This window comes from Wolffia australiana, chromosome 19, assembly GCF_029677425.1.
Source record: "Wolffia australiana isolate 7733 chromosome 19, ASM2967742v1".
NCBI classification, from domain to species: domain Eukaryota; kingdom Viridiplantae; phylum Streptophyta; class Magnoliopsida; order Alismatales; family Araceae; genus Wolffia; species Wolffia australiana.
In genome coordinates, this window is record NC_135853.1 from 1,828,889 (window position 1) to 1,845,353 (window position 16,465).

A 16,465-nucleotide genomic window follows, 5' to 3' on the forward strand; every position below is an offset into this window, starting at 1 on the left:
GAGAAAGAGATAGAGCGAGAGACAGAGACGAAGAGCAAGAAAGAGAGAGAGATATTGAGAGATACAGAGAGAAAGAGAGAGTGAGAGAGAGAAAGTGATAGAGCGAGATACAGAGAGAAAGAGCAAGAAAGAGAGAGAAAGATATAGAGAGATGCAGGGAGAAAGAGAGAGCGAGAGACAGAGAAAGAGTAAGAAAGAGAGAGAAAGAGAAAGATATAGAGAGAGAGACCGAAAAAGAGTGAGAAAGAGAAAGATGACAAGAGATGAAGAGAGAGAGAGGGTGGAGAGAGAGAGAAAGAGAAATAGAGAGACACAAAAAGGATAGAGACAAGGAGAACGAGGGAAAGAGGGAGAAACAAAAGAGATAAGACAGAGAGAGCGAGTGAGTAATAAAAAAAACGATTTTAAGAAAAAAATCAACCGAAATTCCATTAAATTATTTTTTCTTTTCTCCCACCACGTTGTTTGCTAGCCGAAGGTCTGCAACTATCCGCGTCCAAGGCGTGTCTGCCGGAATAGAACATCACATTATCCAATGAAAAAGCGCCACGTGGAAAAGTCAGAGAAAGTCAACAATGCCTCGTGAAGGAATCCAATGGACGGTCCAGATCAACGGAGAGAATCGCCGTCGGCTCAGATGAACGGCGATGGCGGTGTCTAAGTCGGCACGCAACTGCGTCGATGTCGGTTAAAAAGAAGAACGGAGATGAGTTTGATTCGATCGCCGGAGAAGAATTTTGCTTGAGAGGGATCGGCTAGCGGGTGTGGTGAGCATCTCTTCTTGCGTGATCTTGTCTTTGTTACGATTTCATTTCAATTCGGTTTGGTTCTCTGTTCAGGAAATTGTTTGATTCTAATTAACTTCTCCGATCGCGGATCTTCCCGCAGATTAGCTTACCTTTTGATGTATTTCTTCTTGACCTCTGTTTTTGTGGAAATTCATCGTTTGGATTCCCTTTTGGATCTATGGGGATGTGGAGCGATTGAATTTTTTTTAATCTATTGGTTTGCATGAAGGAGGACAATATTTTCTGTCTAATTTGGTTTGTTTACGGGTGTGGGGAAAGTTTTTCTCTTAGATTTTTATATTCGAGGATTTTACTGTACTTTGTCGAAAATGTAGTCGATAACGGGTGGAGGGAGCTGAATTTGGGACTTGAGACTTAAGTTTTTTCGGTTTCTATATTTTCAAAGATCTTACTTTGAAGCTTCTAGGAGGGATATTTATTTTGGAGAAATTGCATTTAATATGCAGATCCGAACCCGTTTTTAAATCTGGGTTCAGGTAGAAGGGGCCGAAATTCCTTGATCAAAGGATTTGTGTAATTTCCATCTTTTCTTAAATCTATTTCTTGGATCTTCCTTCGATTTCGATCTTTGGGAGTAACTGATGCCTAAGCACTAGTCCAAAATGCTAGATTATTATTCCGTCCTCCAACACTAAGCCCAAATGGTTACCCAGGCACACTGCACTTGCTCATTATCGTTGCCTTATCTTTCTCTATCCCTCCGTGTTACAAAATGACCAAATCTGACTCTAACTGCCGATTTTTTTTCTTATTTCTATGCAAGTTTCGTGATCATTTATGTTCTTCATGTCTCCACTTAGTCGCCATTCTTTCTCCTTTCATCTCTCTTTCTCTCTCTCTCCCTCTCTCAGCTTCCACAGTAGTCATAAATTTCCTCAACCTCCCGCCTTTATGTCTTTGTCTATCTCTCTCTTCTGCTAATCTGGTGAAATCTTTCTTTATCTTCCAGGGAGGTCTCTCCATTAAATTGTTCTACTTAGTTACCATTCTTTCTCCTTCGCTCTACATCTTTCGCTCATCATCGTCGTTCCCTCTGTAGTCGCGAATTTCGAGTATGACCTTCCTTTCACTCTTTAGGTCTACCTCTTCTCCATATCTGATGACATCCTTATAACTTCCAGGGAGGCAATTACATCCATTTTTGTGCTATTCTATAACATTCTCTCTCCTTTGATCTCCCTCTCTCTGTGTTGTAGATCTCATTGTAGCCATGAATCTGTGGTGAAATCTTCAGACAAGTACCAAGCTCGCTTCTTTCATTTCCGAATTTCCTTGCATAAAAGTCCTTGCATTAGTATGAGTTTGTTGACCATGTTAGGGGGGCGATCCATCTTGATGACGAATTCCATGATAACGAGAAATAGAGATTAATCGTTCGATCTCTTCTTGTTTTCCCCTTTTCAATTCCCAATGAACAAGGTGATCTTGAGCTATTATTTGTTCAATTTGGTTGATCTGATACTCGGTTAACTCATTCATCTTTATGTTACCCTTATATCTACTACGTCGTATTAGTTCCTCCTTTACCAATGAGTTCCATCACCACTCTTCTCTCTCTTCTGCATAACTAATGAAATTCATTTTTATCTTCCAGGGAGGAGATCTCTGCATTCGATTTTGTTGTAGAGAAATGGGGGGTGGTAAGGATAAGGACAAGAATCATGAAGGAGAGCACAGTGACAAGGGCCTGGTTTCTAACATAGCTTCTGGGTTTGCGGGATATGCGTCTGGGCACCACCCTGGTCATTCTCCTCATGGCTATCCACCTCAGGGCTACCCTCCTCAGGGATACCCTCCCCAAGGCTATCCTCAGGGCTATCCTCCTCAAGGCTATCCTCCTCAAGGCTATCCTCCTCAAGGCTATCCTCCTCAAGGTTATCCTCCCCAGGGCTACCCTCCCCAAGGCTATCCCGCGCCGCAGGGTTCTCATGGTACACTCTTTACTTTCTCTTCAATTCAAATTAATTTATGTTTTTCTTGTTATTAAATTTTCTAAATAGAGATAGAGTTAAAGATGTAAGGTGGAGATGGAACTGGAGAAAGAGATAGATATAAGGGTAACGATACTGATCTTTATAGCGATAAAGATGAAAATGGAGGTGTGAAGAATGCAGAGAATTCTGCCTTTGGGAACAGATAGGACAAATGAGGCCTTTTTGAGACAAATGAGAAAGATGCAGAAGAAGTTTATTGAGATTTTTTGATACAGAGAAAAGGGGAAAAACTCACATCTAAACAGGTTGGGAAAGACTTTCCTTTATAGGCTAAGTCCTTTCTCAAGATAGCCGTTGGGGGCAACAGTCATATAGCCGTTGCCCCAACGGCTATTTTAAGGGGCAAAAAGGTCATTCTTTGGGGAGCGATAGAAAAAGAAAGAAAAAGAAGGAAAAGAGAAAGGAAAAAAGGAAGAGAAAGTAGGAGAGAGATAGGTGGGCCATTTATAACTCATGGCCCACCTTTTTTACATGTGTGTCAAAATAGAAAAGGATGAAATTAGATGTTTAACAGGAGGTATAGCTAGTGATGCTGATAGAGATAGAGATGGAAATGGAGACAAATATAGAGTCGGAATTACTGATCGAGATCGGAAGAGGGATAAGCATAGAGATATGGACAGAAATAAAGATGGGAGATGCATATGAAGATAGAGATAAATTTAGGGAGAAGGGTGCAGAAATAAGTATGGAAGATGGAGATAGAGATCAGGATGGATGATGGAGTTAGAGATCTAGAGGGAGATGAAGAAATAGAAATAGAGACCCAGAGAGAGGTGAGATGAAAGATTGAAGAGTGAAGATTGAAGATTGAAGATTGACGATTCACGATTGAAGATTGAAGATTGAAGATGGATTCAAAGATAGAGATACAGATAAAAATAGAGACACAGAGAGGTAGGGATGGAGATGGAAATTAGAGACAAAAATGACAGAAACAGAGAATCTGAGAGGTATATATGGAGATCGAGGTAGAGACAAAAGATCAAGGTAATAGACTAGAAGATTGAGAGAGAATGAAGAGAGAGGAGACATGGGAAAAGAGGAGCTCAATCATTTGTCACGTAAAACCCATATATATAGAGAGAGAGATGACATGTATGGAGATCGAGGTAGAGACAAAAAATCAAGGTAATAGACTATGAGATTGAGAGGGAATGAAGAGAGAGAGGAGACATGGGAAAAGAGGATCTCAATCATTTGTCATGTAAAACCCATATATATATATATAGAGAGAAAACATGTATGGAGATCGAGGTAGAGACAAAAGATCAAGGTAATAGACTATGAGATTGAGAGGGAATGAAGAGAGAGAGGAGACATGGGAAAAGAGGAGCTCAATCATTTATCATGTAAAACCCATATATATATATATAGAGAGAGATGACATGTGAGCTTTCGTCTCAGGGCATGGACCAGGTATGGGTACGATGCTAGCAGGAGGCGCAGCTGCAGCAGCCGCTGGCTTCGGGGCGGGATATCTCAGCCACGGTGGGGGCCACGGCGCGAGCCATGGCATGGGCTACGGCGGCTATGCGGCTCATGGGTTCGGTCAGCATGGCAAGTTTAAGAAGCATGGGAAGCATGGAAAGCATGGGTTTGGTCAGCATGGCAAGTTCAAAGGTGGGAAACATGGCAAATTCAAGGGAGGGAAACATGGCAAGCATGGAAAGAAGTGGAAGTAAGCTGCAGATCTGACTTGACTGGCTCTTCTTTGGTGCTTTACTTTCTACTGTTTTCATCCATGCTAAAATAAAGATCTTAACGCGGATATTATGACATTTATCTTCCTTATTTCCCTTGGGTTTCTGCACCCGAATGCGAAGAGCTTGATCACGTGGAGTTCAATTAGAGGAAGTTCTCCCAAATTTATCCTTTAAAGAAAGTTAATGTCAGAGTCTTTTCTTCTCCCAGTGATTGATCTGGATGGGCCTTGTGATATTTGAACTCGCTCAATTGAACATTTTTTAAGATCTATAATTATATGGATCTACTTTCTGTAAAAATATCCTCCAAATTTTCTTTCAATATATATCATTTTTCTTAGTAATATCCACAAGTCGTTGATAGCAGATGAATCGGGACGATTACACCAAATATCGCAAGTCCCTAGAAAATTAAAGTAACTGATTTTCTTAAAATCCCTTTGTTTGATCATTAGAGGAATTAAACCGCTTCATCCATCTAAATATTATCTTACTTAGGTATGGCTATGATCGCGCTAATTTTAATGTAAATGTTATTCAGTTCCCATGTTCCAAACAACCAATGAATAACACTTTATTATGATTTACAGGATTTCAAATCCAGAAAGCAAGTTAATCAGTACTAAACTCTAGAAAAATTCATTCCAATCTCTGGCAAAATAAATGATCAATTCAATGAATGGGTTAATAATAACCTTAAAGAGGTTATCTGACTTCTGAATTTTGTCACTTCAAACTAAGATTGATAGTGTTAGTCAAAATCTTCACTTCAAGAAATTTAATTAACCACTCTAAGTTGTTACCTCATCTTTCAATACATAGTAATTGTAATTTCTTTCTCATTATCTTTCCCTTGAGTTTCGTCACATGAAAATTGATGATTGAAAATAAGAAAAAAGACACATTTCTCTCAAAAAATTGATGATACGTTTCAAAAACATTACTCTCATCCTATTATCCTATTTCCATCTGCAAGGAGGAAAAATCAAAACAAAACATGAATATTTTACTTAAATTAAAGTTAATAATTTCATCGTATGATTTTAAGGTCTAAAAGTAGATGTGAGTGAGCTTCCAGGAAAGCAGTAACATTTCAACGAGTCACCATCTGTGAAATCATTATGATAATGTAAGCCTTCTTATAATGTAAGGCTTCCCACAATACATTCAAAGCAATGTTTGTATTGGTAAAATATGTTAGATGCCAATAATGGTAGTCAAAGATCAATTCAGATCCCATTTATGATGCTTTCAAATCCAATTAAGAAGTAAAGGGGAAGGAACCATGAACTGGGTTATTTGTACACATAAACCATGAGATTTTAGAATAAACTATGAATGTTTTAAAGATACAAACTAAAAACATGTGCAGAGGAAAAATCAACGGAAAATAACATTATATTCAAACATTAACTTTTTTCAATATATATTAAAACATAGAAAAATAATCTTTCATAAAAATACTAGGTAAGCATAAACAGAATACTTAGGACTTGTCTCAACTACTCTATCTGATCCTTCAAACATATGCAAATTATCATGGCTTCTTACTCACACCAATCATGTAAAAATGTTTTGACACTTATTTTCCCTGGCACAAACCACAGACCACTAGAGCTTTTCCGCAACTTATGTAGTCCAAGTAACAACCAACACATGGCCTATTTATGTTTATTGAGCATTATAGTGGTAGGTTAGTAGGCCTGAATTTTTAAGTATTATTTTTGTAAAATGTAGTCTTAAATATATTTTAATTTGAACATTTCAGAGGGATATTTTGATAGAACATCTTTCTCATATATCAGATCTTTGTAACACTTATGTTATGTGGCCGTCAAGCCAATCAAATGTTTATTTAAGTTCATTGAATAAAATATTTGCGTTCATTATTATTCCGAGTGATGTTTATAATGAAGTCCATGAATATGTGCAATGACTTAGTGAATTATGACGAGATCATCATAGAGTGATAACTAGTCTTTAAACATGTATTCTAAATATTCCTATTCGATGGATAGTCAAGATGGACATCAAATTATTTGGATAGAATAGCACTAGCTGATCCTAATTATACGATAAGTATGCCTGATCTTGTAGCTATTAGTGTGGCGACACTAAGGGCAGATAGTGGGTGCTCTTTGGAGAAAGAGTTCACTGAATTGATTCGTTCGAATCCCTGAATGGTATTACATCTAAACATCGATCAGATTCAAGTCACAGTTGTATAAGTAATCCACTGACCTGAGACACCAAGGACATCTCGTGAGTGGACAACTACGATTTGACTATGACTTACGAGCCTCTAATCATGGGATTCAAATAAGTTATAGATTAGATGTAGTAAGAAGCTTACGGAGAAGATTGAATGGTCAAGATGGGAACATTCACCCTTGGTATAAGAGGAGATTGACTCGAGGAAGACGATGAAGAAAAATCTCTGGCCAGGGTAGTGAGGATATTGGAGAGGGCGTTCTCCAATGATCTCCGTTATGCATCAGTACTAATTGAATGAAGGATTAGGGTTTGACGATAAATCATACGCTAAGTCATTCAAGAGTCTCATGTGGATGATGGATTATACATATATGGCAACCAAGGACGTTAAAGGTTCCATGAGAGAGTTCAAGACTACTTGGTATCTTCTAGAGCACGAGGTGTAGCTTGGCACCCCACGGGCTGGAAACTTAACCTGTCGATTTGGTTAAATTGATCCTTATTTAATTAATCTATATGTTGATATAGTTAATTAATAAGATTGGTCAATACATGTTATTGGGCTATTAAATTTATTAACTAGAATGATACATGGGCCTAGAGGGTCACACGCACAAGGTCATAAGGGCATTGGTGTATATATTTTACTTTGGAGGGTTTTTGAGAAAAACCTTAAGTGAAATGTAAAGAGGGAAAGGGGTCTCATTTTAAGCCCCTCCCTTTCTCCACTCTCTTCTCCACTCATCCAAGGAAGTGTCTTCATGGCGAGGAGATCTTCAAAATTTTCAAGAAGAGTTGAAGAAAAAGACATGGAGATCCAAGCGCCGAGTGATCGCGTGGATACTTCTAGAGGCCGGACGCGTGAACAGCTTCAGGACGATCTCGGAGCGGCAAAGTCAAGGGTAGAATGAGTTCCCCAAAATGTACTTTCAATTTTCCATTTTAAAGATTGATTGTGAATCGATCGACACGCTTCCGCATCCATGGAACGTGTTTCATGGACAAACCAAGGCCCCGAACCCAACAAGAGCTTGGCTGGTAAATATGTCATTGTGACACACCTTTTGTCAGAGCTGAAAATTTAGAGGTTCCCACACAGATATGCAGATATTCCAAAGATCCCAGATTATCATGACATTTATCTTGTCAATGGTGCTTCTTTTTTTACCATTGCATTTATTCCTTGATTTATCTGGTTTCTGGCAGACTCTTGCATATCTATGAGTTTTCAGAAATCTTGATTTTGTTATTCCTAGACTTTCCATTCATTTTAGTGAATATAAATCCATATTTTATCATTTGGAAGACTTTTCAGGTCTGCTAAAAACCAAACACCTCCCTTTGTCATTTACTAGTTGGTAGAAATATGATTTTTATATTTTTAATATCTTACAAGGACTATAAAAAATGACATATGATGTGGCATGTGTTGTCACATCCTTTTGGACCTTGTAATTTTTAATGCCTATATGAGGCCCCCCCATGTACTCATTTATTAGTTGATATACACTTTTACTTCTTTGAAAGGTTTTCTCTTCTGTATGATCTTCTTGATGTTGGAGTGCTTAAATGGTTATGTAAACATATCTTGTGGATGCAAAGGTTACGTACATGTCCTTGTGGATTCAAGGAACATAGTTTATAGTTACATGAAATGACAATAATGTGGAACATGATATCAAGGGGAATGAGAGTCATTAGTATTATCTTCAACAGAGAGTTTAATTCTTTGTCATGCAAGGTGTCGAGTAGTAAGATTGGTGGCCTGCTGTAGCAATATCACCCGAGGGAATAATCATCTTGCTTATGTTGCAGTACCACCTAAAAAAATAATCTTTGTCACTAAAAAGCTTGCTAAATATCGCCAAATATACCCAGAGATGGGATGGGTAGAAACATGTCATTGATAATATCAATAAATTGTGGTTTTACATTTCAGTTTTACCACTTATCTTTATATTTTCACTTTCATTATTTACCATTAAAGGATTAAAGGAGACACTTATGATTTATTTCCTAAGATATGTTTTTATGTAATTTTAATTTTTGAGACTAACCCCACTTGACTACTTAGAGTCAAATAGATTTCTCACATATTATTGGAGTTTTATTTTATATATGGCATTTAGGTAAATGAAATGGTGAATCTGGGATACAGTGGGAGGAAAGCAGAACCCCAACCCATCTCCTAGATTAAAACGAGGCCCAAAACACAAGTAAGCACTCTCTTGAACCCATTTAAACCTCATTAAAAACCAAGTCAACTTAAGGCACTAATTTTGGAACTAACCCACAATTTTAGTTTGAAAGTTCTTTTTACAAATATGGGGAGGAGGGAATGTAGATCTAGGTTTTAAATCAACTAATCGTAGCCCTACAAACCCTTGGAATTAAATCCAATGACTGAGAGAGTTAAGGTATTTATATTTAATCTCTTCTCCCCTCTCTTTGTATATCATTTTGGATTTCTGCTCCCAACTTATTGTTGGAGGCCTAGTGCATCACATTTATTTGATACATTCTTTTTCTGCACGATTTTTGGAGAGGGAGTTCAAGTGTCATCAAAATCCTTGGATAAAAATCATCTCTTGGCCCTTGGGGGAAGTGACAAAAATGTTTGTATGATCTCTTGCATGTTTGATTTGAATGTTCTAGCCTTTTTCTCTATGTAAACATTCTAGTGCTATCCTAGAATTTAGGTTTTTCAACGTAGGAAATGGCAAATGGGTCTTCAACATCTCCCAATAGAGACATCATATGCTCTTTTAGGTTGAGGATTTGAGAATTTGAGCCAAGAACTCTCGTTTATTCTGAAAGCATCATTAAGAAGACTGGCATTTGATATGTTACATCTAATATCAGTAAATAATGGTTCAACCTTTGATACATGTTTCAATTTTGAGTGATGATAGGAACTTCAACCACTGTAAATTTGTTATTCTAATAATTTCAAATTGAAAAAAAATTTAGGAATTTATTCAAAAGAATAGTCTTTTATTATTAATTAAGATGTTGGGCTTTTCACCACCAGGTCCTATCATAAGCAGGTGAAGGGGGTATGATTTTCCAACATGAGTATCACCTAGACTGTAAGGGGTCCTCAAATAGTCATGTAATTCTCCCTCTTTCACCAAACCCCACTCCTAAAAATTCCTCATCTCATAGATTCAATTTATGTTTTCATGTCAATAGGTAACCTAGCCTTGAGATTGATTTGGCTACTCTCTTACCTCTAAATTATTCTAGAAAATCTCCTATTCCATCTTTATTTGCTCCAATTTTTTTCTGCTGACTTCTAGATACCTGAAAGTGAAGAATGTGATTGAAATACTGAATACCTGATATTATACAGTCTTTTTCAGATCACTTTATATTACAAGTCAATAACATTGGTTCTCCAAAAAATTGATACAAACTCACTCTATAATACAAGAATAAAGTAAATGTTATCCGAAGGTGCGGAAGCAGGGAATCTTCAGATTCAGACGCAAGTGAGCGAGCAAAAGCTTAGGAGCAAGAGTTTTGAAAAACACTTCTTCTTCTTAAAAGAATAACTGACTAATAACTTTTGTAGGGGGAGGGACTGGACCAAGCCTTGATGGTTGACATATCGGCTATAGTACTCTAAGAGCGGGGTTAACTAACATTAAGCATGCATTGACACCACTTATTTCATGAAGGTCCCCAAACAGAGTAAAGGGATCTAGGTAATGGAGCTCACTCATGGTGCTTCTTTGGGCATAGAAAGTGATCCTGTGGTGAAGTGTGGCCTGTGGTGAAGGCGAAGAAAGGCATGACTTCGTGGGAGATGAATCATCCTCCAGAAGACATTTATTTGCTGGAAACAATTATCCAGAGAATAAAAAATCAAACTTAAATTAAAGAATACATCACAGATAAAATTGATGAGAAGAGAATGGTCAATAAAATTTTAATTTAATAAAAATATATTTATATAAATTTGACTCATTGATTTTGTAACATGGCCTATTAGCTCAGCTGGTTAGAGCGTCGTGCTAATAACGCGAAGGTCGCAGGTTCGAGACCTGCATGGGCCATTTTTTTCATTCTATCCACATTCAATTTTTATTACCCCTTTATAATCTGAAGGTTACTTCTGCCCAACTCCCAATTTCTCACTATTCAAGGGGTTTTTAATGCTCAACAATTCTCGTCAACTCCGGCATAATCAATCAGTCGGTGTACAACAATTTCGTAGTTTTTTCTTCTTCTGCAGAGAGAATCGCGTTCTTCGCTGGCAGATCTTTCCCGTTGTTCTTTCCCATGATTCTTGGTAAAATTTTTCGCATTTCAAGGTCAATTTGATTGTAATACGCCATGATCGGGGCCCAACCTCGTCTCTTCTATCCTCGATTCTACTGCTTCGCTGTCTTCCTGGCTTGCGTAATTGGAGGTGAGCTGAATCCACCCACTTACGATTGTTTGATTGATGTCCGATATTGGTCTAAATTATCGAAATTTCTTTTATGTTTATGGGTGTGATGGGTTCGGATTATTGGTTGATTTCGGTAGAACTTTATGGAATTTTTTCTCTTCGCTCGTTGCCTATGTTAGGCTTTGGTGATTTTCTGTGTCAAGTTATCCTTCCTTTCAAGTTTCAGTCAATATTAAATCTGTGATTTTTTATTCCTCTGGGCAATTTGATCAACAGGATATCAAATAAAACATCAGAAAATTGGTGAATTTCTCACAGGGTTAGTTTTGTTTGTTCGATTTGAAATTTCTTACGGCATACGCTTGTTCAAACATAATGACAGCCTTATCGTTCTTTTTTCTAAGATTTGTTTGTCATTATACCTTCCAGACTTCATTCCTCATCTCCAGTTTTTGAAAGTTTTCCATTTGTGATGTATTCGTTTAAGTGGTATCTACCTTCAAATAGTTTCATATAGCATTGAATGGTCAAGACGGCTCTGACTTTGTAATGTTTCATCATTTGATAGTTGAAAAACGGAATTGACTTCATCAATCCACCACAAAACCTTGCAGAACGTTTTTTGTGAAAAAGAACATACTTAAAACCTTAAAATTAGGCAAGGTGCTCAGCTAATGAAAAAATTATGGACTCCATAACACCTTATATGGACTCCAGGTCGGTGTCAAAAAATCTGTATTCATCTGAATCTGAATTGGATTTCTATCATTAACTCTTTCTTTTCTTTTTTGGAAGAATCGTTAACTCTTTCGTACAAGAGTACAATTTATGTTTACTCGTTTCATCTTTGATTGGTCATAATAGTAAGTCAGAATATGTGATACGAAGATTTACCTCTAATTTCTTGCGCAGGAAGTTTTTCCTTCAAGGTCGTCACTCTGGAATCGATACAGATTTTCACTACTCACGAGTTTATACCCGGCAGGCCAACAGTTTTCTTTCAGTGTCAGGGAGAGAAAAGAACAATATTGCCTGATGTAACGCAGGTCAACTTGCTATATACATTCAAGGGCGAAGAATCTTGGCAGGTTTGTGAAAAATTAATAAATAATTTCTCTCTTACTGTCTCTTATCTGTTCCGTAATTAATGAATGTTTCTTCTGTTTTTCTATAAATTCTGAATTTTATACCTCAATGGCCAGTCAACGATGAGAGCTTTAGTCATCTTGGTCTATGTTTCGGTCGATGAATTAATCCCACTCTCTCTACATATATCGATCAAAACGCTCTAAAATCTCCTTTGTTAAAACCTCCTAGCGACGCCATGTTGTCCTTTTAACTTTTGAGGGACAGCCTCTTCCTAGTAAATTATTCCACATGAATTAAACTTCTATAAACGTTTGATGTTTCATCTGAAATTTTCTTTTCCGTTGCATACAACATTCTTTATTTCCACTGTTTTTTCTGCCATTTCAACCCGCTAAGGGGAACTTTGGACTTTTATCATTATAGTAGATTTTCCCATTAAATATTTAAAGATGTTCCCTTAGGAGGCCAGAGAAGAATAATGAATTGAAGTTGAACCCTCTTTTATCCTTGATACTTCTATCTCTTTTCCCGCTCTTCCCTATTAGGAACTCCAGGATTCCAGTTGGAAAAATATTCTACCGGATCTAACATTATAATGCCAATTGGGATTCGAATTCGTAATCAATAATTCTACGTTCTGAGTTCGTTCAGTGTCCCAATTTTTCTAAAAATGTCTCATCTGCAGCCTCTCACAGAACTTCCAGAAAGGAAGTGCAGGAGGTGTGGTTTGTACGAGAGGGATTTTATAAAGTCACCTGATGTTTTCGATGAATGGGAGCTCTGTTCCAGCGACTTTGTCGATGGAAAGTATATTCATTTCAAGGAAAATGAGTTCAATGCCACATTCTCCTGCCCCGAATGTAGGCCTCTCAAGGATGGTTAGTGACCTTAGAAAAAAACCTTTGTTTTGAGATCATGTTCATGTTTGTTTTTTTATTTTTCTGCATGAATAACTCAAGAAACTTTAAATATGTGATTGGATACTCTCTAATGGTGAAGATAGGCTTAAGCACCAGTAAGGTCTTGTTTGAACTTAAAGAGATGGAAATTGTATTGTAGAATCGATGGATGGATTCATGAATAGGTGGTGCTGAACAGATAGATAGATAGATATAGAGAGAAAGGAGCCAGTCTTCTAGTGTCCAAGTCTAGGTTTCAACAGTATGAACGAGAGAGAGAGGATGATGCAGTTTTCTCGCGTACAAGTTTTGGTTTCACCTGGTGGCAAGAGAGAGAGAGGGAGAGAGGGAGTGAGAGAGAGATGAGGCATCCTCAAAGAACCAGATCGAAATTATTTATGTTCGAAACATTGATTGATGTTTTTACTATGTTTGTGGGCTGTTTCATATTTCTTCTCCCGCATATCAAAAATAAGATAGTTTGTTGGTATAACATGGGTACATGTTTATTAGAATTCCTTATAATGATCTATGTATTCTGTTATAATTTTCAAATTGACGATGATTTTTAAATAATTAAATTTTTTTGATTTCACTGGTGGGCAAGAGAGAGAGAGAGAGATTTTCCTGGAAGAAAAGTTTTTTTGGTGCCAATATGGAGTGCAGATGATCATCAGAAATCACATTCCACATTTAATATCTGACTAGAAATTTTCTTGATTTTTAGGTCCTCCCAGCTCTGTATCTGAAAGCCGGGCGGCAGGTCACAGAACAAGCTTAGTGTTCATAATAATCATCAGTGTCTTGGTTTCTATGGCGGTAGTAGCAGTGTCAGTGATTGGTTACAGATGGTGGTTACATAGAAAGAGGCAGCAAGAACAGACTCGGTTCCTAAAGCTCTTTGCAGAAGTTGATGACATTGAAGATGAACTTGGTTTGGGGACTTTATAATTCACGGTAACTTTACCTTTTTTGATTTATGTATATAGATTCTGATAAAATGTGGGTTCTCGGAAAGGTCTCTTTCTTCCAGCTTGCTCCCAGGTGATCATAAACTATAGAATCTCCCTTGCTAAAATGAGATTTTCAAAATCTTTATATGTTAAACTCATTTCCTTCTCCAAGATTTGAAATTAACAAAGTTCTCATTTTATACAATGTACTTACTAGTTTACAAAGTGAAAAAACTTCTTGCGCCTATGACATTATTTAAAATTAATATAAGTGATAATCATACTTTATTAAGATACTCGTTGGAGAGATGATAATGGTATTAATAAGTTTTACTCGCTACATGAATTATTACTAGGATTGTCAATGTAAAATAGAGTTTGCAAGAAATGAGAAATTTGTGATTAATTTCGAATCAGCTAATGATGATTATACAGTGCATGAACCTAAACGCACCAACAATTTTTGCACTTATGCTTGAAGCTCCTTGCAAGAAAAATCAGTTGGGTTTGAAAATATCATACCATTTTTTAATAAAATCGGAATTCAAATATTTTAAACTGAAATTAAACTTTACCATCAACAACATTCTGAAATTGTGCTCTCATAGAAATAAGAGAAGATTTATGAAGTAAACAATCCAATAATACATTGTTGACGATGGTTGGGGCACATTATCCCATCAAATACATTGAAAAATTAGAAATAAGAGAGACTTCTGAAGATATCAATTGACGAGATAAATAAAATATTAATTGACGTACTTCATCATACGACAAGCTAGACGCACTCATATTCAACTCACAAGTATACCAGAATAATTCATGATTTTATAGCAAAATAAAATGTCTACATTTGATAACATAAAAATATCTCAATGAACATCATATATGATCTTAATGGAAACTACCACAATCAGGAAGACCCTTATTGAACTGTAAGAAATACGCCTATCCCTGGAAATTTTAATTTTAAATAGGAACAATGGTCATCTTATTGAGTTTTGAAGCACCTCACGTAAAAACCATTGAATTGAGTGTTTCATAGTGAATTTTCATAAAAACTGAAAACATAAAACTCAAAGTTATAAGAATAGACTCCCTGTATGTCAGTAGGGAAGATAAATGTGAAGTGTTTAAACTTCTCTGAGAAAAATCTTGAAAATTTTGGGACTTGTCAGCAACTCGTTGCTTCTACAAAACTTCTTTCTTCACTGTTAAACAATCATAGCGGTTGATATTTTCTCTGCCCACATTATGGATGGACACCACAAATATCAGAATTATAAGATCTTATGAACACTGCACTGTAATATGCGTTAAAAGAAATCTTTCATTGCTCCGTCCATACATGTCTTCTTTTTTTGGCAAATTAAGCCACTGATCGGCATAAAAATCCGAATTGGTAATCAAAACTCAAACATGTCCTCAATTTTGGTAAAGTTTCCCAACAATTGCATTAATTTTCTGGCCATCAAATGCAGCACCCAGTTGCTAGCTACCAACTTTCTGCAAAAAAAGAAACGAAATAGAAAATATCAACGCAATTATTGCACCTTTTTCCCAATATTAAACCACATAATGCCACATGTCCTTCACAATTAAAAGAAATCATTTCAAGTAGAGCGATTTTATTAGAAAAAGGGCATCTTTTAGTCTATTGAGCATGCTTCATTAACTAGAAAGTAATAATAAAAAATACATTGGAACATGTTTTTTCATTATTGGCTGCAGCCAATGATTGTTTGATGCCCACCCATTCACCGTGCCTAATGATTAACCACAATCCAAATAAATCAAACCATGACATATGGCAGAGTGGATTCAAAAAAATAAATTCTGGTTTAAACCCATAATTTGGATAAATCTAGAGACATAATTCTGGTTTTAAAATTATTTTCTTCATGAATTTAACGTAAAACATAAAAATAGAATAAACTCCAAAAGTATATTATTTTTATTAAAATATAAAAATCCCCTTATCTATATATATATCTATATATATATATATATGAAAGGTTCCTTGTGAAATTGGAGTAAAAATGTTTCTTCGAACACCATAAAGTGTAGAAAATTGAGAATTTCATTTTAAAAATATAATACTTAATTTTTAAAGCTTTAAAAATGTATTTAATACCATTTTTATGAACATAAGGAAATAAATTGAATCAATATGAAAATATCACTTTATTTATGATTATCAATAATAAAAATCTCAAACTGCATGGTCATGCATTTGGATGACAGATATACGGGGTTGAATTCATCTAACCCATGTTTAGAACTAGCATCATGCCACATTCGGGTATGTGGGTGATTGCATCGCCACTTTGAATGTTTACTAAAGTAGGATAAATTACAATATGATTTTTACTTATATAGAGGCATTAATTTATATGTACTACCGT

General features: G+C 36.3%; 2 protein-coding genes and 1 non-coding gene across 3 annotated transcripts; all 3 read left to right on the forward strand.

The window, feature by feature from the left end:
* The first annotated feature begins 730 nt into the window (after positions 1-730).
* LOC144715914 (uncharacterized) lies at positions 731-4,628 on the forward strand. The gene is made up of 3 exons (XM_078590914.1): positions 731-767; positions 2,404-2,740; positions 4,211-4,628. The coding sequence occupies exons 2-3, from the start codon at positions 2,440-2,442 to the stop codon at positions 4,486-4,488; spliced, it is 579 nt and encodes a 192-aa protein (XP_078447040.1). The 5' UTR covers positions 731-767; positions 2,404-2,439; the 3' UTR covers positions 4,489-4,628.
* Positions 4,629-10,707: 6,079 nt separating this feature from the next.
* Positions 10,708-10,781, forward strand: TRNAI-AAU (transfer RNA isoleucine (anticodon AAU)). The gene has a single exon. It is a non-coding gene; the product is annotated as a tRNA-Ile (tRNA).
* A 34-nt stretch (positions 10,782-10,815) lies between these two features.
* Positions 10,816-14,124, forward strand: LOC144715818 (valine-tRNA ligase). Its single transcript, XM_078590822.1, has 4 exons — positions 10,816-11,137; positions 12,032-12,207; positions 12,894-13,086; positions 13,835-14,124. The coding sequence occupies exons 1-4, from the start codon at positions 11,062-11,064 to the stop codon at positions 14,056-14,058; spliced, it is 669 nt and encodes a 222-aa protein (XP_078446948.1). The 5' UTR covers positions 10,816-11,061; the 3' UTR covers positions 14,059-14,124.
* The last annotated feature ends 2,341 nt before the right edge of the window (positions 14,125-16,465 follow it).